Source organism: Pleuronectes platessa, chromosome 23, assembly GCF_947347685.1.
Source record: "Pleuronectes platessa chromosome 23, fPlePla1.1, whole genome shotgun sequence".
Taxonomy (NCBI): Eukaryota; Metazoa; Chordata; class Actinopteri; order Pleuronectiformes; family Pleuronectidae; genus Pleuronectes; species Pleuronectes platessa.
The window spans coordinates 5,936,638-5,964,544 of record NC_070648.1 but is presented as its reverse complement, the minus strand read 5'-3'; the positions used below and the strand labels follow the sequence as shown (position 1 = coordinate 5,964,544).

Sequence of the window (27,907 nt, the reverse complement as noted above, 5' to 3'; positions counted from 1 at the left end):
TAGCTGTCACGACATAATGACCCACGTCATTAGCCTGTAGCTCATTGCAATATATAAAGGCCTCAATAAATGTGGAATGCCACAGAGGGAGACAGGTTAGCAGTTCATCATATGTGAAGTGAACTGAGCACTGTAAGACTTTAAGAACAGCTACACCAGAGAAATAAATAATAACTTTTCTTCATTGCCTTTAAGGTGAGTACAATCAATATGGACACTTTGGTGTATTTAAGTGTTAGCGTGTGTATGTGTGTGTGTGTCTGTCTGTCTGTCTTTGCAACAAGTAAAATAACAAATATTTTCTCAGATTTAAAGTGACAATTACTGATCACCTAGATCATCACCTTCTTATATGACCTGTTCAATTTGAAGCTCTACTTAATATTAAGTAGTATTTATTTTGTATTGGTATATTCAAATAGCAATAAGTGAAATCGTTTGCGAGAATAAAGTGAAGTAAAAGACTCATTATCACTTTTGAAAATTGTGCAGATTATCTAAATCAATAGATGTGAAGAGAGTTTGTTAGTCAGGCCGGATTTTAGTTTAAAATGAGCACAACATTAGTTCTCAATCTTTAGATTAAAGATTATCTAAATCACTCGATGTGAGAGAATGACAGTTTTTGAAAAATAAACGTTTGATTTCATTACGTTTTTATCACATCTTTTTGTGACGAAGATAGCAAATAGTCTGGAATTTAAAGAATCTGGCCATAAACCTTTTTGTAGTTTGTCTGTTGTGTGTGGTTTATGAGATATTCACCAATATCCAGAGCAACAAAAACATGAGGAAGGCAACTGACGGAATTTCAATGTGAATCTGAAAGGATCAAAACTTACATTTCAGAAAACTCTTCAACATGTCTTTAAAAAATAACTATTAATCCCTTGTAGATTCATTGTTTTCTCCAATGTTTTATCAGTGGGTTGATTGAATACTATATTTGTAATTCGTTTGAATGGTCTCAATTCTATCGTGCTTTTCTAGACTTGGTAAATAGTTCAAAGTACTTTAATGTCAATCAATTAAACTTTATTTATTTAGCATTTAACCTTTTCAACAAATTAATTGCAGCCTAAAAGTCCTTTACAACGTATATAAGCATATTAAATGATTATTAAGTTCAGAAACCAATGCACTCAGATATTGTCTCAAATGAAAGAGTAAATTAAACAAGATAGAATAAGAAATATGAAGAATGAAATTATTATAAGTTAAATTCAGATTTTGTCATTGTGGTCTGTATTGTGGTTTTTGAGATTCTAATCATGAGAGCTAATGCTAAACTCAGGACAATATAGCTACATCTGTGTAAATTGATGATGGATATATTCGATTTATAGCAGGTGAGGTAGGTGGTGGTGTCCACAACATCCAATTCGGCTCAAAGCCCCTATAAAGTCCTGGACTCTCCCTACGTACAGTGCACAGACAGACCCCAAGAGTACAGACAATGCCTGATAGATTGTGTGAAACAGGTTGTGCAAGAAGGTATTGATCATGACGATGAGATAAAGTTCTCATCACTTAGTCAAGTCTCAAGAAACTCATGTGGCAATAGGAAACAAACGTAATTTAAGGGTTATGACTAATAACTTGACCACAGAGAAAGTGTAATTATGAAACATTTATGTCATTGTTTAACAACTGCATCATCAGAGACAAGGTAATACATCTCTGAGGATCAATTGAACCAACTATGGAACAGATTCACTTCACAATCTGCATCTATCTTGTTTGATTTTGCAGATTGTATTGACAGGATGGGGACCAGCAAGATCAAATCGGTTTTCCTGATTCTAACAGGTAAGATAAATAGGCTTGAACTGATTGACTTGAAAATGTCTATAATTAAATAAAAATAAAGTCTGTGATGATCAATACAATGTGACTTTAGTCAGAGAAATTGGTAGAAACTTCAACTAATATTTTGCACAAGAAAAGACTAAATGACATTAACATATAAGGAATATAATGTGATTATTCACAAAAAAATGTTTAGGTGAACACTTATAACACAGTCATTTACCACAGTTTATTTAGTAAGTTAATTCATTTGTTCGCAAGTTAAGCAAAAATCTTTTTTATTTTAGTTATTTACGGATCTATTCAAACAACAAGCCAAGCAGATAACACCACAGCTACAACTGCAGCAACACCATCTACAACTACAGCACCAACAGCTACAACTGCAGCAACAACTACAACTGCAGCAACAACAGCTACGACTGCAGCAACACCATCTACAACTACAGCACCAACAGCTACAACTGCAGCAACAACTACAACTGCAGCAACAACAGCTACGACTGCAGCAACACCATCTACAACTACAGCACCAACAGCTACAACTGCACCAACAACAGATACAACTGCACCAACAACACCTACAACTGCGGCAACAACAAGTACAAATGCAGCAACAACAAATACAACTGCGGCAACCCCAACTCCAACAACATCCCCTACCCCAATAACCACACCAACTCCAACAACAACTGCAACATCAACCTCAACAACAACAACAACTATAACACCTACCCCAACAACAATTACAACTACAACACCAACCCCTACAACTACAACACCAGCTCAGACAACAACTACAACACCGACCCCTTCAACAACTACTACACCAACCCCAGCAACAACTACAACCACAACTCCAACAACGACTCTGACACCCACAACAACTACAACCCCAACAATAACTACAACACCGACCCCTTCAACAACTACTACACCAACCCTAACAACAACTACAATCCCAACAACAACTACTACACCAGCCCCAATAACAACTACAACACCAACAACAACTACAACACCAGCCCCATCAACAACTACAACCGCAACTCCAGCAACGACTCCGACACCCACAACAACTCCAAACCCAACAACAACTACAACACCGACCCCTTCAACAACTACTACACCAACCCTAACAACAACTACAATCCCAACAACAACTACTACACCAACCTCAACAACAACTACAACACCAACAACGACTACAACACCAACACCAACAACAACTACAACACCAGCCCCATCAACAACTACAACCGCAACTCCAGCAACGACTCCGACACCCACAACAACTCCAAACCCAACAACAACTACAACACCAACCCCTACCACTACAACAACAATTCCAACAACAACTACTACACAGACCCTAACAACAACTACAATCCCAACAACAACTACTACACCAGCCCCAATAACAACTACAACACCAACAACGACTACAACACCAGCCCCATCAACAACTACAACCGCAACTCCAACAACGACTCAGACACCCACAACAACTCCAAACCCAACAACAACTACAACACCGACCCCTTCAACAACTACTACACCAACCCTAACAACAACTATAATCCCAACAACAACTACTACACCAACCCAAACAACAACTACAACACCAACAACGACTACAACACAAACCCCATCAACAACTACAACTGCAACTACAACAACGACTCCGTCACCCACAACAACTCCAACCCCAACAACAACTACAACACCGACCCCTTCAACAACTACCCCAACAACAATTACAACTACAACACCAACCCCTACAACAACTATAACACCAACCCCTAGAACTACAACACCAGCTCAGACAACAACTACAACACCAACTCCAACAACAACTACAACACCAACTCTAGTAACAACAACAACACCAACCCCATCAACAACTACAACCACAACTCCAACAACGACTCTGACACCCACAACAACTACAACCCCAACAACAACTACAACACCGACCCCTTCAACAACTACTACACCAACCCTAACAACAACTACAATCCCAACAACAACTACTACACCAACCCCAACAACAACTACAACATCTACCCCAATAACAAATCCAACTACAACACCAACCCATTCAACGACTACTACAACAACCCCCACAACAACTCCAACACCAACCAATACAACAACAACAACACCAACTCCAACAACTACAACACCAAACCCTACCACTACAACAACAATTACAACAACAACTACTACTAAGACACTTACAACAACTACAATCCCAACAACTACTACACCAACCCCAATAACAACAACAACACCAACAACGACTACAACACAAGCCCCATCAACAACTACAACCGCAACTCCAACAACGACTCCGACACCCACAACAACTACAATCCCAACAACAACTACTACACCAACCCCAACAACAACTACAACACCAACAACGACTACAACACCAACCCCATCAACAACTACAACTGCAACTACAACAACAACTCCGACACCCACAACAACTCCAACCCCAACAACAACTACAACACCGACCCCTTCAACAACTACCTTACCAACCCCAACAACAACTACAACGCCAACTGCATCAACAACACCGACCCCAATAACAACTACAACATCAACTCCAACAACACCAACAACCACTCCAACCCCAACAACACCAACCCCTACAACAACTACAACACCTATCCCAACAACAACTACAACACCAACAACAACTACAACACCTACCCCAACAACCACGACAACATCATCCCCTACAACTACAACACCAACTCCAGCAACAACTCCAACATCAACCCCGACGCCAACTACAACTACATCAACCCCAACAACAACTACAACTGCAGTACCAACAACCCCTGCCATCACAAAAAAGCAGGTGGTGTTCAGGTCTGTTCTAAAAACATTCACAACCGACTTGTTGAATACATCATCTGCTGCTTTTAAAGGAAGAGCTGCCAACATAAAGAGTCAGGTAAGCCTCTTCTCAAAATGAAACCTGTGGCTTCAAATTATTGTGTCAATATAATGTCAACTGAAAGTACATAGAGCATAAAACAAGTTGATTTTTTTTTAATACCATGTGTTTTCTGTTTCTGCAGCTTGAACCTCTATACAGAAACAAATTCTCTTTCTTCTCTTTCTTGGAAGTGAAGGAATTCAGGTAATCTGTTCACATATTGTTACATTTTCAGGATTGCAGACTTAATCTGACATTTCATTCAACATAAATTTTCTTCTCCTCCTGCAGAAATGGATCAATCGTCAATGTTCTGGACCTTACCTTCAACGACACATCTGGTCCTAACAACACTGAAATTTCAGACGTTTTGCTCAATGCAACTTCATCAGTCACTGGCTTCGACATTGATAGCAGCTCCGTCACCGTTGATGGCACAGGTACAACTACAACTACAAGTCCAACAACAACACCTTCCCAAACAACAACTACAACACCGACCCCTACAACAACTACAAATACAACAACAACTACAGCACCAACCCCTTCAACTACTACTACAACAAACCCCACAACGACTACAGCACCTACTCCAACCCCAACAACAACTACAACACCGACCCCTTCAACAACTACTACACCAACCCTAACAACAACTACAATCCCAACAACTACTACACCAACCCCAACAACAACTACAACACCAACAACGACTACAACACCAACCCCATCAACAACTACAACTGCAACTACAACAACTCCGACAGCCACAACAACTCCAACCCCAACAACAACTACAACACTGACCCCTTCAACAACTACCACACCAACCCCAACAACAACTACAACCCTAACTGCATCAACAACACCGACCCCAATAACAACTACAACATCAACTCCACCAACACTAACAACCACTCCAACCCCAACAACACCGACCCCTACAACACCTACAACTACAACACCTATCCCAACAACAACTACAACACCAACAACTACAACACCTACCCCAACAACCACTACAACATCATCCCCTACAACTACAACACCAACTCCAGCAACAACTCCAACATCAACCCCGATGCCAACTACAACTACATCAACCCCATCAACAACTACAACCGCAACTCCAACAACGACTCCAACACCCACAACAACTCCAAACCCAACAACAACTACAACACCGACCCTTTCAACAACTACTACACCTACCCTCACAACAACTACAATCCCAACAACTACTACACCAACCCCTTCAACAACTACAACTACAACAACAACAACGACCACCACATCAACCCCATCAACCACTACAACTGCAACTACAACAACGACTCCGACACACACAACAACTACAACCCCAACAACAACTACAACACCGACCCCTTCAACAACTACCACACCAACCCCAACAACAACTACAACCCCAACTGCATCAACAACACCGACCCCAGTAACAACTACAAACCCAACTCCAACCACACCATCAACCACTCCAACCCCAACAACTACGACCCCTACAACAACTACAACTACAACAACACCTATCCCAACAACAACTGCAACACCAACAACGACTACAACACCAACCCCATCAACAACTACAACTGCAACTACAACAACGATTCCGACAACCACAACAACTCCTACCCCAACAACAACTACAACACCATCCCCTTCAACAACTACCACACCAACCCCAACAACAACCCCAACTGCATTAACAACACCGACTCAAATAACAACTACAACACCAAATCCAACAACACCAACAACCACTCCAACCCCAACAACACCGACCCCTACAACAACTACAACAACAACTACAACACCTATCCCAACAACAACTACAACACCAACAACAACTACAACACCTACCCCAACAACCACTACAACATCATCCCCTACAACTACAACACCAACTCCAGCAACAACTACAACATCAACCCCGACGCCAACTACAACTACATCAACCCCAACAACAACTACAACTGCAGTACCAACAACCCCTGCCATCACAAAAAAGCGAGTGGTGTTCAGGTCTGTTCTAAAAACATTCACAACCGACTTGTTGAATACATCATCTGCTGCTTTTAAAGGAAGAGCTGCTAACATAAAGAGTCAGGTAAGCCTCTTCTCAAAATGAAACCTGTGGCTTCACATTATTGTGTCAAAATAATGTCAACTGAAAGTACATAGAGCATAAAACAAGTTGATTTTTTTTTAATACCATGTGTTTTCTGCTTCTGCAGCTTGAACCTCTATACAGAAACAAATTCTCTTTCTTCTCTTTCTTGGAAGTGAAGGAATTCAGGTAATCTGTTCACATATTGTTACATTTTCAGGATTGCAGACTTAATCTGACATTTCATTCAACATAAATTTTCTTCTCCTCCTGCAGAAATGGATCAATCGTCAATGTTCTGGACCTTACCTTCAACGACACATCTGGTCCTAACAACACTGCAATTTCAGACGTTTTGCTCAATGCAACTTCATCAGTCACTGGCTTCGACATTGATGGCAGCTCCGTCACCGTGGATGGCACAGGTACAACTACAACTACAAGTCCAACAACAACACCTTCCCAAACAACAACTACAACACCGACCCCTACAACAACTACAAATACAACAACAACTACAGCACCAACCCGGACAACAACACCATCTACAACAACAACTAGAACACCTACCCCGACAACAACTACAGCTACAACAACAACCCCTTCAACTACTACTCCAACAAACCCCACAACGACTCAAACACCAACCCCTACAACAACAACAACAACAACACCAACTACAACTAATGCAACACCAACTCCAACAACAACTACAACACAAACCCCTTCAACAACTACAGCACCTACTCCAACCCCAATAACAACTACAACACCAACAACAACTACAACACCAGCCCCATCAACAACTACAACCGCAACTCCAACAACAACTCCGACACCCACAACAACTCCAAACCCAACAACAACTACAACACCGACCCCTTCAACAACTACTACACCAACCCTAACAACAACTACAATCCCAACAACAACTACTACACCAACCCCAACAACAACTACAACACCAACAACGACTACAACACCAACCCCATCAACAACTACAACTGCAACTACAATAACTCTGACAGCCACAACAACTCCAACCCCAACAACAACTACAACACCGACCCCTTCAACAACTACCACACCAACCCCAACAACAACTACAACCCTAACTGCATCAACAACACCGACCCCAATAACAACTACAACATCAACTCCAACAACACCAACAACCACTCCGACCCCAACAACACCGACCCCTACAACACCTACAACTACAACACCTATCCCAACAACAACTACAACACCAACAACAACTACAACACCTACCCCAACAACCACTACAACATCATCCCCTACAACTACAACACCAACTCCAGCAACAACTCCAACATCAACCCCGACGCCAACTACAACTACATCAACCCCATCAACAACTACAACCGCAACTCCAACAACGACTCCAACACCCACAACAACTCCAAACCCAACAACAACTACAACACCGACCCTTTCAACAACTACTACACCTACCCTCACAACAACTACAATCCCAACAACTACTACACCAACCCCTTCAACAACTACAACTACAACACCAACAATGACCACCACATCAACCCCATCAACCACTACAACTGCAACTACAACAACGACTCCGACACACACAGCAACTACAACCCCAACAACAACTACAACACCGACCCCTTCAACAACTACCACACCAACCCCAACAACAACTACAACCCCAACTGCATCAACAACACCGACCCCAGTAACAACTACAACACCAACTCCAACCACACCATCAACCACTCCAACCCCAACAACTACGACCCCGACAACAACTACAACTACAACAACTACAACAACTATCCCAACAACAACTGCAACACCAACAACGACTACAACACCAACACCATCAACAACTGCAACTGCAACTACAACAACGATTCCGACACCCACAACAACTCCTACCCCAACAACTACAACACCGTCCCCTTCAACAACTACCACACCAACCCCAACAACAACTACAACCCCAACTGCATTAACAACACCGACTCAAATAACAACTACAACACCAAATCCAACAACACCAACAACCACTCCAACCCCAACAACACCGACCCCTACAACAACTACAACAACAACTACAACACCTATCCCAACAACAACTACAACACCAACAACAACTACAACACCTACCCCGACAACCACTACAACATCATCCCCTACAACTACAACACCAACTCCAGCAACAACTACAACATCAACCCCGAAGCCAACTACAACTACATCAACCCCAACAACAACTACAACTGCAGTACCAACAACCCCTGCCATCACAAAAAAGCGAGTGGTGTTCAGGTCTGTTCTAAAAACATTCACAACCGACTTGTTGAATACATCATCTGCTGCTTTTAAAGGAAGAGCTGCTAACATAAAGAGTCAGGTAAGCCTCTTCTCAAAATGAAACCTGTGGCTTCAAATTATTGTGTCAAAATAATGTCAACTGAAAGTACATAGAGCATAAAACAAGTTGATTTTTTTTTAATACCATGTGTTTTCTGTTTCTGCAGCTTGAACCTCTATACAGAAACACATTCTCTTTCTTCTCTTTCTTGGAAGTGAAGGAATTCAGGTAATCAGTTCACATATTGTTACATTTTCAGGATTGCAGACTTAATCTGACATTTCATTCAACATAAATTTTCTTCTCCTCCTGCAGAAATGGATCAATCGTCAATGTTCTGGACCTTACCTTCAACGACACATCTGGTCCTAACAACACTGCAATTTCAGACGTTTTGCTCAATGCAACTTCATCAGTCACTGGCTTCGACATTGAAGGCAGCTCCGTGACCGTGGATGGCATAGGTACAACCACAACTACAAGTCCAACTCTAACACCAACAACAACACCTACACAAACCACAACACCTACCCCAACAACAACTACAACACCTTCCCCTACAACAACAACAACTCCAACCACAACTACAACACCAACTGCAACAACAACTACAACACCAGCCCCGACAACAACACCAACTACAACACCAACCCCAACAACAACTACAACACCAACTCCAACAACAACTACAACACCTTCCCCTACAACATATCCAACAACAATTACAACACCAACTACAACACTAACCCCAACAACAACTACAACACCAACTCCAACAACATCTACAACACCTTCCCCTACAACAACTCCAACAACAACTATAACACAAACAACAACACCAACCGCGACAACAACTACAACACCAAGCCCAACAACAACAATAACAACACCAACTCCAACAACAACTACAACACCTTCCCCTACAACAACAACAACAACAACTACAATACCAACTTCAACACTAACAACAACTATAAACCCTTCCTCTTCAACAACAACTCACACAACAACTACAACACTAACAACAACACCAACCGCGACAACGACAACAACACCAACTCCATCAACAACAACACCAACTTCAACACCAACCCCAACAACAACTACAACACCATCTCCAACAGCAACTACAACACCTTCCCCTACAACAACAACTCCAACAACAACACCAACAACACCAACTGCGACAACGACAACAACACCAACTCCATCAACAACTGCAACACCTTCCCCTACAACAACAACAACTCCAACACCAACTGCAACAACAACTACAACACCAACCCCGACAACAACACCAACTACAACACCAACAACAACTACAACACCAACTCCAACAACATCTACACCTTCCCCTACAACAACTCCAACAACAACTACAACACCTTCCCCTACAACAACAACTCCAACAACAACTACAACACCTTCCCCTACAACAACAACTCCAACAACAACTACAACACCAACTGCGACAACGACAACAACACCAACTGCGACAACGACAACAACACCAACTCCATCAACAACTACAACACCTTCCCCTACAACAACAACAACTCCAACACCAACTGCAACAACAACTACAACACCAACCCCGACAACAACACCAACTACAACACCAACCGCGACAACGACAACAACACCAACTCCATCAACAACAACAACACCAACTACAACACCAACCCCAACAACAACTACAACACCAACTCAAATAACAACTACAACACCTTCCCCTACAACAACAACTCCAACAACAACTACAACATCTTCCCCTACAACAACAACTCCAACAGCAACTACAACACCAACTGCGACAACGACTACAACACCAACTCCATCAACAACTACAACACCTTCCCCTACAACAACAACAACTCCAACACCAACTGCAACAACAACTACAACACCAACCCCGACAACAACACCAACTACAACACCAACCGCGACAACAACTACAACACCAAGCCCAACAACAACACCAACTACAACACCAACCCCAACAACAACTACAACACCTTCCCCTACAACAACAACAACTCCAACAACAACCACAATACCAACAACAACTACAAATCCAACAACACCAACAACGACTCAAACAACAACTATAACACCCACCCCAACAACTACAACACCAACTCCAACAACAACTACAACACCTTCCCCTACAACAACTCCAACAACAACAACACCAACCGCGACAACAACTACAACCCCTACAACAACAACGACAACAACCCCAACAACAACTACAACACCAACCCTAACAACAACTACAATCCCAACAACAACTACTACACCAACCCCAGCAACAACTACAACACCAACAACGACTACAACACCAACCCCATCAACAACTACAGTCACAACTACAACAACGACTCCGACATCCACCACAACTACAACCCCAACAACAGGTACAACACTAACCCCAATAACAACTACAACACCAACTCCAACAACACCAACAACCACTCCAACTCCAACAACACCGACCCCTACAACAACAACAACTCCAACACCAACTGCAACAACAACTACAACACCAACCCCGACAACAACACCAACTACAACACCAACCGCGACAACGACAACAACACCAACTCCAACAACAACAACAACACCAACTACAACACCAACCCCAACAACAACTACAACACCAACTCAAATAACAACTACAACACCTTCCCCTACAACAACAACTCCAACAACAACTACAACATCTTCCCCTACAACAACAACTCCAACAGCAACTACAACACCAACTGCGACAACGACAACAACACCAACTGCGACAACGACAACAACACCAACTCCAACAACAACTACAACACCTTCCCCTACAACAACAACAACTCCAACACCAACTGCAACAACAACTACAACACCAACCCCGACAACAACACCAACTACAACACCAACCGCGACAACAACTACAACACCAAGCCCAACAACAACACCAACTACAACACCAACCCCAACAACAACTACAACACCTTCCCCTACAACAACAACAACTCCAACAACAACCACAATACCAACAACAACTACAAATCCAACAACACCAACAACGACTCAAACAACAACTATAACACCCACCCCAACAACAACTACAACACCAACTCCAACAACAACTACAACACCTTCCCCTACAACAACTCCAACAACAACAACACCAACCGCGACAACAACTACAACCCCTACAACAACAACGACACCAACCCAAACAACAACTACAACACCAACCCTAACAACAACTACAATCCCAACAACAACTACTACACCAACAACAACTACAACACCAACAACGACTACAACACCAACCCCATCAACAACTACAGTCACAACTACAACAACGACTCCGACACCCACCACAACTACAACCCCAACAACAGGTACAACACTAACCCCAATAACAACTACAACACCAACTCCAACAACACCAACAACCACTCCAACTCCAACAACACCGACCCCTACAACAACTACAACAACAACCATTCCAACCCAAACAACTCAAACAACAACTACAACACCAACCCCGACAACAACTACAACTCATACAACAACCCCGACGGAGACTACAACTACAACAAACCCAACAACACCTACAACTGCAGTACCAACAACCCCTGCCATCACAACAAAGCAAGTGGTGTTCAGATCTGTTCTGCAAACATTCACAACCGACTTGTTGAATACATCATCTACTGCTTTTAAAGGAAGAGCTGCTAACATAAAGAGTCAGGTAAGCCTCTTCTCAAAATAACACCTGTACCTTTACATTATTGTGTTTTCTATTTCAATATTTTTTTTAATCAAGTAGCCAAAATAATATGAAGTGAAAGTACATCGAGCACAAGTTCATTTTTTAGCATGTCGATTTCTGTTTCTGCAGCTTGAACCTCGGTACAAAAATGAATTCCCCTACTTGTTTTCCTTTGAAGTGGTGAAATTCAGGTAATTTGATCACATATTGTTACATTTTCAGGATTGCAGCCTAAATCTGACATTTCATTCAACATTAATTTTTTTCTCGTTGTGCAGAAATGGATCAATCGTCAATGTTTTTGACCTCACCTTCAATGGCACATCTTCTCCTAACAACACTGCGATTTCAGACGTTTTGCTCAATGCAACTTCCTCAGTCACTGGCTTCGACATTGAAGGCAGCTCCGTGACCGTGGATGGCATAGGTACAACCACAACTACAAGTCCAACTCTAACACCAACAACAACTCCAACAACAACACCAACAACACCAACTGCGACAACGACAACAACACCAACTCCATCAACAACTGCAACACCTTCCCCTACAACAACAACAACTCCAACACCAACTGCAACTGCAACAACAACTACAACACCAACCCCGACAACAACACCAACTACAACACCAACACCAACAACAACTACAACACCAACTCCAACAACATCTACAACACCTTCCCCTACAACAACTCCAACAACAACTACAACACCTTCCCCTACAACAACAACTCCAACAACAACTACAACACCTTCCCCTACAACAACAACTCCAACAACATCTACAACACCAACAACACCAACTGCGACAATGACAACAACACCAACTGCGACAACAACAACAACTCCATCAACAACTACAACACCTTCCCCTACAACAACAACAACAACAACTCCAACACCAACTGCAACAACAACTACAACACCAACCCCGACAACAACACCAACTACAACACCAACCGCGACAACGACAACAACACCAACTCCATCAACAACAACAACACCAACTACAACACCAACCCCAACAACAACTACAACACCAACTCAAACAACAACTACAACACCTTCCCCTACAACAACAACTCCAACACCTTCCCCTACAACAACAACTCCAACAACAACACCAACAACACCAACTGCGACAACGACAACAACACCAACTGCGACAACGACAACACCAACTCCATCAACAACTACAACACCTTCCCCTACAACAACAACAACTCCAACACCAACTGCAACAACAACTACAACACCAACCCCGACAACAACACCAACTACAACAACAACCGCGACAACAACTACAACACCAAGCCCGACAACAACACCAACTACAACACCAACCCCAACAACAACTACAACACCTTCCCCTACAACAACAACAACTACAATACCAACAACAACTACAAATCCAACAACACCAACAACGACTCAAACAACAACTATAACACCAACCCCAACAACAACTACAACACCAACTCCAACAACAACTACAACACCTTCCCCTACAACAACAACTCCATCAACAACTACAACATCTTCCCCTACAACAACAACAACAACAACTCCAACACCAACTGCAACAACAACTACAACACCAACCCCGACAACAACACCAACCGCGACAACGACAACAACACCAACTCCATCAACAACAACAACACCAACTACAACACCAACCCCAACAACAACTACAACACCAACTCAAACAACAACTACAACACCTTCCCCTACAACAACAACTCCAACACCTTCCCCTACAACAACAACTCCAACAACAACACCAACAACACCAACTGCGACAACGACAACAGCACCTACTGCGACAACGACAACAACACCAACTCCATCAACAACTACAACACCTTCCCCTACAACAACAACAACTCCAACACCAACTGCAACAACAACTACAACACCAACCCCGACAACAACACCAACTACAACAACAACCGCGACAACAACTACAACACCAAGCCCGACAACAACACCAACTACAACACCAACCCCAACAACAACTACAACACCTTCCCCTACAACAACAACAACTACAATACCAACAACAACTACAAATCCAACAACACCAACAACGACTCAAACAACAACTATAACACCAACCCCAACAACAACTACAACACCAACTCCAACAACAACTACAACACCTTCCCCTACAACACCTCCAACAACAACAACACCGACCGCGACAACAACTACAACCAGTACAACAACAACAACTCCAATAACAACTACAACACCAACACCAACTGCAACAACAACTACAACACCAACCCCGACAACAACACCAACTACAACAACAACTACAACACCTTCCCCTACAACAACTCCAACAACAACTACAACACCTTCCCCTACAACAACTCCAACAACAACTATAACACCAACAACAACAACAACCGCGACAACAACTACAACCCCTACAACAACAACAACTCCAATAACAACTACAACACCAACTGCAACAACAACTACAACACCAACCCCGACAACAACAACAACTACAACACCTTCCCCTACAACAACTCCAAAAACAACTACAATACCAACTGCAACAACAACTATAACACCAACAACAACACCAACCGCGACAACAACTACAACCCTGACAACATCAACAACTCCAATAACAACTACAACACCAACAACAACACCAACTGCAACAACAACTCCAACAACAACTACAACACCTTCCCCTACAACAACTCCAGCAACAACTACAACACCAACTACAACACCAACCCCGACAACAACTACAACACCAACCCCGACAACAACAACAACAATACCAACCCCTACAACTACAACACCAACTCCAACAACACCTTCCCCTACAACAACTACAACTCCAACAACAACTACAACTGCAACAACTACAACACCAACCCCGACAACAACACCAACTACAACACCAACCCCAACAACAACACCAAATCCAACAACAACTATAACAACAACTACAACACCAACCCCAACAACAACTACGACACCTTCCCCTACAACAACTCCAACAACAACTACAACACCAACCCCGACAATAACAACACCAACTACAACACCAACCCCGACAACAACAACAATACCAACCCCTACAACTACAACACCAACTACAACAACACCTTCCCCTACCTCAACTACAACTCCAACAACAACTACAACTGCAACCCTGACAACAACACCAACTACAACACCAACCCCAACAACAACTACAACACCAACTCCAACAACAACTATAACAACAACTATAACACCAACCCCTTCAACAACTACAACACCGATCCCTTCGACAACTACTACACCAACACCAACAACATCTACAATACCAACAACAACACCAACACCGACTCCAACAACAACTATAACACCAACCCCAATTCCAACTACAACACCAAGTCCAACAACAACTACAACACCTTCCCCTACAACAACTCCAACAACAACTATAACACCAACAACAACACTAACCCCGACAACAACAACAACTTCAATAACAACTACAACACCAACAACAACACCAACTGCAACAACAACTACAACACCATCCCCGACAACAAAAGCAACTACAACACCTTCCCCTACAACAACTCCAACAACAACTATAAGACCAACAACAACACCAACCGCGACAACAACTACGACACCAAGCCCGACAACAACAACAACACCAACTCCAACAACAACTACAACACCTTCCCCTACAACAACTCCAACAACAATTACAATACCAACAACAACACCAACACCGACTCCAACAACAACTATAACAACAACTTCAATAACAACTACAACACCAACAACAACACCAACTGCAACAACAACTAAAACACCAGCCCCGACAACAAAACCAACTACAACACCAACCCCAACAACAACTACAACACCATCTCCAACAACAACTACAACACCTTCCCCTACAACAACTCCAACAACAACTATAAGACTAACAACAACACCAACCGCGACAACAACTACGACACCAAGCCCAACAACAACAACACCAACTCCAACAACAACTACAACACCTTCCCCTACAACAACAACAACTCCAACAACAACTACAATACCAACAACAACACCAACACCGACTCCAACAACAACTATAACACCAACCCCAATAACAACACCAACTCCAACAACAACTACAACACCTTCCCCTACAACAACTCCAACAACAACTATAACACCAACAACTACACCAACCGCGACAACAACTACAACACCAACAACACCAACTACAACAACAACACCTTCCCTTACAACAACTCCAACAACAACTATAACACCACCAACAACAACTACAACAACAACTACAACCCCGACAACAACAACAACTACAACACCAACCCCGACAACTACACCAACTCCAACAACAACTGCAACACCTTCCCCTACAACAACTCCAACAACAACTACAACAGCAACCCCGACAACAACAACACCAAATACACCACCAACCCCGACAACAACTACAACACCAACCCCGACAACAACAACAATACCTACCCCAACCCCAACAACAACTACAACCCCTACCCTAACAACAACTACAACTTCAGTACCAACAACCCCCGCCATCACAACAAAGCAAGTGATTTTCAGGTCTCTTCTGTACATATTCACAAGCGACTTGTTGGATCCATCAACTACTGGTTTTAAAGGAAGAGCTGCTAACATAAAAAATCAGGTAGGCCTCTTTTCATGAATCAAACCGGTGGCTTCACATTATTGTGTTTTCTATTTCAGTATTTCTTATTCAAGTGAAATAGCATTAAACAAGTTTCTTTAAATACCTTGTATTTTCTGTTCCTGCAGCTCGAACCGAGGTACAAAAATGAATTCCCCTACTTCGTTTCCTTCAAAGTGGTGAAATTCAGGTAATTTGTTCACTTATTATTACATTTTCTGGATTGCAGGCTAAATCTGACATTTCATTCAACATCAACTTGTTTCTCCTCTGCTGCAGAAATGGATCAATCATCAATGATTGTGTCCTCACCTTCAACGGCACATCTGCTCCAAACAACACTGCGATTGCAAACGTTTTGCTAAATGCCACTTCTTCAGTCACTGGCTTCGACATTGAAGGCAGCTCGGTCACCGTGGATGGCGAAGGTACAACTACAACTACAAGTCCAACTCCAACACCAACAACAACACCTCCCCCAACAATAACTACAACTACGGCTGTACCTACAACCGCTGCACCAACTACTGCTGCATCAACTACCGCCGCACCAACTACCGCTGCACATACTACCGCTGCACCAACTAATGCTGCACCTACAACTGCAGCACCAACTACTGCTGCACCAACTACCGCTGCACCTACAACAGCTGTATCAACTTCTGCTGTAACAACTACAGCTGCACCAACTACCACTGCACCTACGACCGTTGCACCAACTACCGCTGCACCTACAACCACTGCACCAACTACCGTTGCACCTACAACCGCTGCACCAACTACTGCTGCACAAACTACAGCTGTATCTACTACCGCTGCACCTACAACCGCTGCACCTGCAACAGCTGCACCAACTACCGCTGCACCTACAACAGCTGCTTCAACTACCGCTGCACCAACAACGGCTGCAGCTCCAACCACTGCCCCTACTTCTGCTGTAACAACTACAGCTGCACCAACTACCGCTGCACCTATAACCGCTGCACCAACTACCGCTGCACCTACAACCGCTGCACCAACTACTGCTGCACAAACTACAGCTTTATCTACTACCTCTGCACCTACAACCGCTGCCCCTACTACCGCTGCACCTGCAACAGCTGCATCAACTACCGCTGCACTTACAACCGCTGCACCAACTACTGCTGCACCTACAACCGCTGCACCAACAACTGCTGCACCAACTACAGCTGCACCAACTACAGCTGCACCAACAAGCACTACATCTACAACCGCTGCAACAACAACTGCTGCACCAACTACTGCTGCACCTACAACTTCTGCACCAACTACCGCTGCACCTACTACCACTGCACCTACAACCGCTGCACCAACTACCGCTGCACCTACTACCGTTGCACCTACAACTGCTGCACCAACTACCGCTGCTCCTACTACCGCTGCACCAGCTACCGCTGAACTTACTACCGCTATTCCTACTACCGCTGCACCAACTACTGCAGTACCAACTACTGCTGTACCAACTACAGCTGCCCCAACTACAGCTGCACCAACTACCGTTGCACCAACTACCGCTGCACCAACTACCGCTGCTCCTACTACCGCTGCACCAACTACCGCTGAACTTACTACCGCTATTCCTACTACCGCTGCACCAACTACTGCAGCACCAACTACTGCTGTACCAACTACCATTGCACCAACTACCGCTGCACCTACAACCGCTGCACCAACTACTGCTGCACCAACTACCGCTGCACCAACAACTGCTGCACCAACTACAGCTGCACCTACAACTTCTGCACCAACTACCGCTGCACCTACTACAGCTGCACCTACAATCGCTGCATCAACTACCGGTGCACCAACTACCGCTGCACCAACAAGCGCTGCATCTACAACCGCTGCACCAACAACTGCTGCACCAACTACAGCTGCACCTACAACTTCTGCACCAACTACCGCTGCACAATCTACCGCTGCACCTACAACCGCTGCACCAACTACCGCTGCACCTACTACCGCTGCACCTACAACTTCTGCACCAACTACCGCTGCACCTACTACCGCTGCACCTACAACCGCTGCACCAACTACCGCTGCACCTACTACCGCTGCACCTACAACTGCTGCACCAACTACCGCTGCTCCTACTACCGCTGCACCAACTACCGCTGAACTTATTACCGCTATTCCTACTACCGCTGCACCAACTACTGCAGCACCAACTACTGCTGTACCAACTACAGCTGCCCCAACTACAGCTGCACCAACTACCGTTGCACCAACTACCGCTGCACCAACTACCGCTGCTCCTACTACCGCTGCACCAACTACCGCTGAACTTACTACCGCTATTCCTACTACCGCTGCACCAACTACTGCAGCACCAACTACTGCTGTACCAACTACAGCTGCCCCAACTACAGCTGCACCAACTACCGTTGCACCAACTACCGCTGCACCTACAACCGCTGCACCAACTACTGCTGCACCAACTACCGCTGCACCAACAAGCGCTGCATCTACAACCGCTGCACCAACAACTGCTGCACCAACTACAGCTGCATCATCTACCGCTGCACCTACAACCGCTGCACCAACTACTGCTGCACAAACTACAGCTGCTTCTTCTACCGCTGCACCTACAACCGCTGCACCTGCAACAACTGCACCAATTACCGCTGCACCTACAACAGCTGGATCAACTACCGCTGCACCAACAATGGCTGCAGCTACAACCGCTGCCCCTACTACCGCTGCACATACAGCCGCTGCCCCTACTACCGCTGCACCTGCAACAGCTGCACCAACTACCGCTGCACCTACAACAGGTGCATCAACTACCGCTGCACCAACAATGGCTGCAGCTACAACCCCTGCCCCTACTAATGCTGCACCTTCAACAGCTGCATCAACTACTGCTGCACCTACAACCGCTGCCCCAACTACCGCTGCACCAACTACTGCTGCACCTACAACCGCTGCACCAACTACTGCTGCACCATCTACAGCTGCACCAACTACTGCTGCACATTCAACAGCTGATTCAACTACCGCTGCACCTACAACAGCTGCACCAATTACTGCTGCACCAACTACGGTTGCACCTACAACCGCTTCACCAACTACCGCTGCGCCTACTACTGCTGCAACTACAACCGCTGCAACTACCGCTACACCTACTACCGCTGCACCAACTACTGCTTTAACTACCGCTGCACCTACAACAGCTGCACCAATTACTGCTGCACCAACTACGGTTGCACCTACAACCGCTTCACCAACTACCGCTGCGCCTACTACTGCTGCAACTTCAACCGCTGCAACTACCGCTGCACCTACTACCGCTGCACCAACTACTGCTTTACCTACTACTGCAGCACCTACTAATGCAGCACCAACTACTGCTGCACCAACTACCGCTGCACCTACAACAGCTGCACCAACTTCTGCTGTACCTACTACCGCTGCACCAACTACAGCTATACCAACTTCTGCTGTACCTACTACCGCTACACCAACTACCGCTGCACCTACTACCGCTGAACTCACAACCGCTGCACCAACTACCGCTGCACCTACTACCGCTGCACCGACTACTGCTACACCTACTACTGCAGCACCAACTACTGCTGCAGCAACTTCTGCTGCACCAACTACAGCTACACCAACTTCTGCTGTACCTACTACCGCTACACCAACTACTGCTACACCTACTACTGCAGCACTTACTACTGCTGCAGCGACTACCGTTGCCCGTACTACCGCTGCACCTACAACAGCTGCACCAACTACCGCTGCACCTACAACAGCTGCATCAACTACCGCTGCACCAACAATGGCTGCAGCTACAACCGCTGCCCCTACTACTGCTGTACCTTCAACAGCTGCATCAACTACCGCTGCACCTACAACCGCTGAACCAACTACCACTGCACCTACAACAGCTGCACCAATTACTGCTGCACCAACTACGGTTGCACCAACAACCGCTTCACCAACTACCCCTGCACCTACAACCACTTCACCAACTACCGCTGCAGCAACTACAGCTCTACCGACTACCGCTCCATCAACTACCACTGCACCTACAACCGCTGCACCAACTACTGCTGCACAAACTACAGCTGCATCTACTACCGCTGCACCTACTACCGCTGCACCAACTACTGCTGCACCTACTACTGCAGCACCAACTACTGCTGAACCAACTACCGCTGCACCTACTACCGCTGCACCAAATACCGCTGCACCAACTACCGCTGCACCTACAACCGCTGCACCAACTACCGCTGCATCTACAACCGCTTCACCAACAACTGCTGCACCAACTACCGCTGCACCTACAACCGCTGCACCAACTACCGCTGCACCAACTACTGCTGCACCATCTACAGCTGCACCAACTACTGCTGCACATTCAACAGCTGATTCAACTACCGCTGCACCGACAACAGCTGCACCAATTACTGCTGCACCAACTACGGTTGCACCTACAACCGCTTCACCAACTACCGCTGCGCCTACTACTGCTGCAACTACAACCGCTGCAACTACCGCTACACCTACTACCGCTGCACCAACTACTGCTTTAACTACCGCTGCACCTACAACAGCTGCACCAATTACTGCTGCACCAACTACGGTTGCACCTACAACCGCTTCACCAACTACCGCTGCGCCTACTACTGCTGCAACTTCAACCGCTGCAACTACCGCTGCACCTACTACCGCTGCACCAACTACTGCTTTACCTACTACTGCAGCACCTACTAATGCAGCACCAACTACTGCTGCACCAACTACCGCTGCACCTACAACAGCTGCACCAACTTCTGCTGTACCTACTACCGCTGCACCAACTACAGCTATACCAACTTCTGCTGTACCTACTACCGCTACACCAACTACCGCTGCACCTACTACCGCTGAACTCACAACCGCTGCACCAACTACCGCTGCACCTACTACCGCTGCACCGACTACTGCTACACCTACTACTGCAGCACCAACTACTGCTGCAGCAACTTCTGCTGCACCAACTACAGCTACACCAACTTCTGCTGTACCTACTACCGCTACACCAACTACTGCTACACCTACTACTGCAGCACTTACTACTGCTGCAGCGACTACCGTTGCCCGTACTACCGCTGCACCTACAACAGCTGCACCAACTACCGCTGCACCTACAACAGCTGCATCAACTACCGCTGCACCAACAATGGCTGCAGCTACAACCGCTGCCCCTACTACTGCTGTACCTTCAACAGCTGCATCAACTACCGCTGCACCTACAACCGCTGAACCAACTACCACTGCACCTACAACAGCTGCACCAATTACTGCTGCACCAACTACGGTTGCACCAACAACCGCTTCACCAACTACCCCTGCACCTACAACCACTTCACCAACTACCGCTGCAGCAACTACAGCTCTACCGACTACCGCTCCATCAACTACCACTGCACCTACAACCGCTGCACCAACTACTGCTGCACAAACTACAGCTGCATCTACTACCGCTGCACCTACTACCGCTGCACCAACTACTGCTGCACCTACTACTGCAGCACCAACTACTGCTGAACCAACTACCGCTGCACCTACTACCGCTGCACCAAATACCGCTGCACCAACTACCGCTGCACCTACAACCGCTGCACCAACTACCGCTGCATCTACAACCGCTTCACCAACAACTGCTGCACCAACTACCGCTGCACCTACAACCGCTGCACCAACTACCGCTGCACCAACTACCGCTGCACCTACAACCGCTGCACCAACTACCCCTTCACCTACTACCGCTGCACCAACTACCGCTGCACCTACTACTGCAGAACAAACTACTGCTGCACCAACTACCGCTGCACCTTCTACTGCAGAACCAACTTCTGCTGCACCAACTACCGCTGCACCTACTACTGCAGCACCAAGTACTGCTGCACCAACTACCCCTGCACCTACAACCGCTGCACCAACTACCACTGCACCTACAACAGCTGCACCAATTACTGCTGCACCAACTACGGTTGCACCAACAACCGCTTCACCAACTACCCCTGCACCTACAACCACTTCACCTACTACCGCTGCACCAACTACCGCTGCACCTACTACTGCGGAACAAACTACTGCTGCACCAACTACCGCAGCACCAACTACCGCTGCACCTTCTACTGCAGAACCAACTTCTGCTGCACCAACTACCGCTGCACCAACTACCGCTGCACCTACTACTGCAGCACCAAGTACTGCTGCACCAACTACCCCTGCACCTACAACCGCTGCACCAACTACCGCTGCACCAACTACCGCTGCACCAACTACCCCTGCACCAACTACCGCTGCACCTACAACCGCTGTACCAACTACTGCTGCAACTACCGCTGCAACTACTACTGCAGCACCTACAACAATAACAACTATAACTGCGGCAACTACAACTGCGGTTTCTCAACCTATTTACACTGTCTCAGTGGACTTGCCTAAACAGACATTTAATGACGATCTAAAAAATCCAAAAAGCAGTAAATACAAAGATCTTGAACAAAGTCTTGTTCCGCCAGTGAGTACAGTTTCACATTCTATATAATATTTATTAACTGTGTCAGTTTTGCCCATTAATTACATTTTAGACTAGAGACCAGTTGTGATGATTTATTTCCACCCGAATATCAAGTTATTCTTACATTTATTTCATGAAAATTCTTTGAAATCTTCCCATCGTCTAAATGTTGCTTCTTTTTTTGCAGTGCAACAAAATATACAAGAAAAGATTTGGTGATAAGTTCGACAAGTGCAGCGTGAAAGGGTTCAGGTAAAAACATATTTTTTATTTTACAAATATTGTTCAAACTCAGGGTTGCTGACTGCGTTGATAGTTGCTTGTACAATTTTTACATTTTGATTAATCTGCACTCAGGATTTTTTTTTATTAATACTTGTTTGGTTTCGTGACGTAGGCGAGGACCAACTAGAGCAGATGGAGTTGTTGTAGATTTGAACGTTGGGTTCTATCCGAATTCTACCACTTCAGAACTTCCAGCGGATGCTGTTGTTGCTGAAACCTTAGTAACAGCTGTAAATAGTCCAAACAGCACCTTCAACGTGACAATAGATTCCAGCACAATCAAAGTACTAGGTAAGTAAATACAACATCTATCTCACAGCATGTACACTGTTGTTACGTAGATTATCTGCTAATGTACTTTGCCTTTGAGCACCAGCAGAGCTGTTTCCTCTGCAGAGAAGCGTTGTCTCTTAATACTTAGGGAAAAACTGCTTATAACAGTAATCCAAAAAAATCTCACCAGAAGTAGCCATTGGCTCTCTAAAATGTAGTTTAAAGTCAATAGATTGCTTAATGGCGTCACATGTGATATAGATACGTCTTTTTTTGAACGAGGTTGGATAGGGAAAACGGGTGGGAGTGATTTCTGTTGTTTGTAATTACTTTATTTTTATCATTGAACCATAACTGATCAACCCTATTGTGTAAAAGAGCTCTTTTCAGCTGACCAACATTAACTTGAGAAGCGTTCCCATAGAGTCTTTTGATTTCTGGGCTCTCTGTTCATGTAGAAATTATTGTTTAGTAGCTAGGGAAAGTGAACAGTATAGGGGGAGCACCGTATGAAAACCATGTGCCCCTGAGGCTGGTTTTAAATGAGTCACATTCAAAATTGGGTTTCTATACAAGACAATGAGGTAAAATAAAGATTTATTAGGACAACTTAAAGATTTTCAGTTCCGTACAGTTGAAATCAACCTATCAACAGTGCCTGTGTGTGTGTGTGTGTCAACATTCAATAGTCTTTGCTTCCATTTACCCATCTAAAATACTCGTTCTTTAATGGCTTTATTATTAACTCTTACAACAGATAAATATTGATTTATTCATTTACACTTAAAAAAAATGTGTTATAGAAAGTCCAGTTTCAACTACAACTGCAGCAACAACAACTGCAGCAACAACAGCTACAACTGCAGCAACAACAGCAGCAGCTGCAGCAACAACTGCAGCAGCAACAGCTACAACTGCAGCAGCAACAGCTACAACAGCAACAGCTACAACTGCAGCAGCAACAGCAGCAGCTGCAGCAACAACAGTTACAACTGCAGCAGCAACAGCTACAACTGCAGCAGCAACAGCAGCAGCTGCAGCAACAACTGCAGCAACAACAGTTACAACTGCAGCAGCAACAGCTACAACTGCAGCAGCAACAGCTACAACTGCAGCAACAACAGCAGCAAATACAGCAACAACAACTTCAGCAACAACAACTACAGCTGCAGCAACAACAGCTACAACTGCAGCAAAAACAACTACAACTGCAGCAACAACAGCTACAGCTGTGGCAACAACAGCAAAAACAACAACAACTTCAGCAACAACAACTACAGCTGCAGCAACAACAGCTACAACTGCAGCAAAAACAACTACAACTGCAGCAACAACAACTACAGCTGCAGCAACAACAGCTACAACTGCAGCAAAAACAACTACAACTGCAGCAACAACAGCTACAGCTGCAGCAACAACAGCTAAAACAACTACAACTGCAGCACCAACAACTGCTGCCATCACAACAAGGCGAGTGGTGTTCAGGTCTGTTCTGCAAACATTCACAACCGACTTGTTGGATACATCATCTGCTGCTTTTAAAGGAAGAGCTGCTAACATAAAGAGTCAGGTAAGCCTCTTCTCAAAATAAAACCTGTGGCTTCAAATTATTGTGTCAAAATAATGTCAACTGAAAGTACATAGAGCATAAAACAAGTTGATTTTTTTTAAATACCATGTGTTTTCTGTTTCTGCAGCTTGAACCTCTATATAAAAAGGAATTCTCATCCTTCTCTTCCTTCGAAGTGATGAAATTCAGGTAATTTGTTGACATATTGTTACATTTTCAGGATTGCAGCCTAAATCAGATTTTTCATCCAACATTTATTTGTTTCTCCTCCTGCAGTAATGGATCAATCTACAATACTTGTGACCTCCGCTTCCGTGGCACATCTGTTCCTAACAACACTGCAATTGCAGACGTTTTGCTTAAGGCAGCTTCATCAGTCACCGGCTTCGACATTGAAGGCAGCTCCATCACCGTGGAAGGCATAGGTAAGAGATACTGAGTTCTGCTTGTTAGGAAAACTTCACAGGCCGAAAAAGTATTTATCAAACTAATGTTTTGATTTATTTTCTCCTCATTAACAGCTTCAAGTGGAGTCAGTCAACAGATCAGTCTCGTCACTGCATCCTGTCTGGTGCTTGTGTCATGGCTACTGTCCAGCCAGCAATAGCATCTGCGCTGAGTTTGTTATGAATTCCCATGAGAATAAAGAACGTCATGTCTGGAATGAAAAAGGACTTTATCGTCAGCAAGAATCCCAGATTGTTGATTTTTTTTATGTGTTGATGATACTGGACAGAATGACACAGCTGCCTTTAAGCTTCTGTTCTTTTGAAACATAACAACACTATCTATGAAACACTGGGGAGTTAAAAAAATATCTGTACTGTTGCACTGTTAAAGTAAAAATGTATCTGACTTCACTGAGCACTGTGGCGTATTCAACTTTGTTCGGTATTATTGTCGTCTTATCTAAACTTTTCTATAATCTCCAAATGCATGTAAAATGAATGTTTAAGTTTTATATCTTAAATTAAATGAAGGAACACATGCAGGTCATAGCGGGCTTCACAATGCGACCTCTTGTATTATAGATAAGGTCATGGTGTATCTGGTATATATGTGAAAACTATGCACTGTCAATTTTCCCAATTATATAAAGAGAATTTATTTAATCACACATTTCTTTGTTCTGTAAGATTCCTTATAGTTTCTCTGGTTTCTGTCAAAAACTTCGCAAATAAACAAATGTTTTAAAAGTTTGTCATCTCTTTTGTGATGTTTTTTAAAATGTTGGTGGGTAAAGAGAGGGTCGATCAGACTTTTAACCTTTATGTGTAGTTTGAGTCATTTGAAAAAAACAACCCATTTCAGTCTCAAACCAACACAGCAAAATTATTTTGGGCCAGATTTGACCCACATCCCATGAAGAATGATGCCACTCCTGTTTCCCAGATTTGGGACACAAGTCAGCCAAAGGTGGCCGTATTTGTTTTGTGCACCAACTACCGCTGCACCTACAACAATAACAACTACAACTGTGGCTTCTCAACCTATTTACACTGTCTCAGTGGACTTGCCTAAA

General features: G+C 44.5%; 2 protein-coding genes across 2 annotated transcripts; both read left to right on the top strand.

Moving 5' to 3' along the window:
- Window positions 1-79: 79 nt before the first annotated feature.
- LOC128430602 (mucin-17) lies at window positions 80-22,114 on the top strand. Its single transcript, XM_053416706.1, has 14 exons — window positions 80-195; window positions 1,753-1,809; window positions 2,097-4,780; window positions 4,908-4,969; window positions 5,057-6,890; window positions 7,018-7,079; window positions 7,167-9,288; window positions 9,416-9,477; window positions 9,565-12,997; window positions 13,148-13,209; window positions 13,297-17,719; window positions 17,848-17,909; window positions 17,999-22,032; window positions 22,080-22,114. The coding sequence occupies exons 2-14, from the start codon at window positions 1,767-1,769 to the stop codon at window positions 22,112-22,114; spliced, it is 18,918 nt and encodes a 6,305-aa protein (XP_053272681.1). The 5' UTR covers window positions 80-195; window positions 1,753-1,766.
- A 66-nt stretch (window positions 22,115-22,180) lies between these two features.
- On the top strand, window positions 22,181-27,584 carry LOC128430161 (mucin-5AC). Its single transcript, XM_053416141.1, has 7 exons — window positions 22,181-24,257; window positions 24,445-24,509; window positions 24,655-24,833; window positions 25,619-26,385; window positions 26,513-26,574; window positions 26,662-26,810; window positions 26,907-27,584. Exons 1-7 carry the CDS (start codon window positions 22,908-22,910, stop codon window positions 26,990-26,992), a joined length of 2,658 nt encoding a protein of 885 aa, XP_053272116.1. The 5' UTR covers window positions 22,181-22,907; the 3' UTR covers window positions 26,993-27,584.
- Window positions 27,585-27,907: the final 323 nt, after the last annotated feature.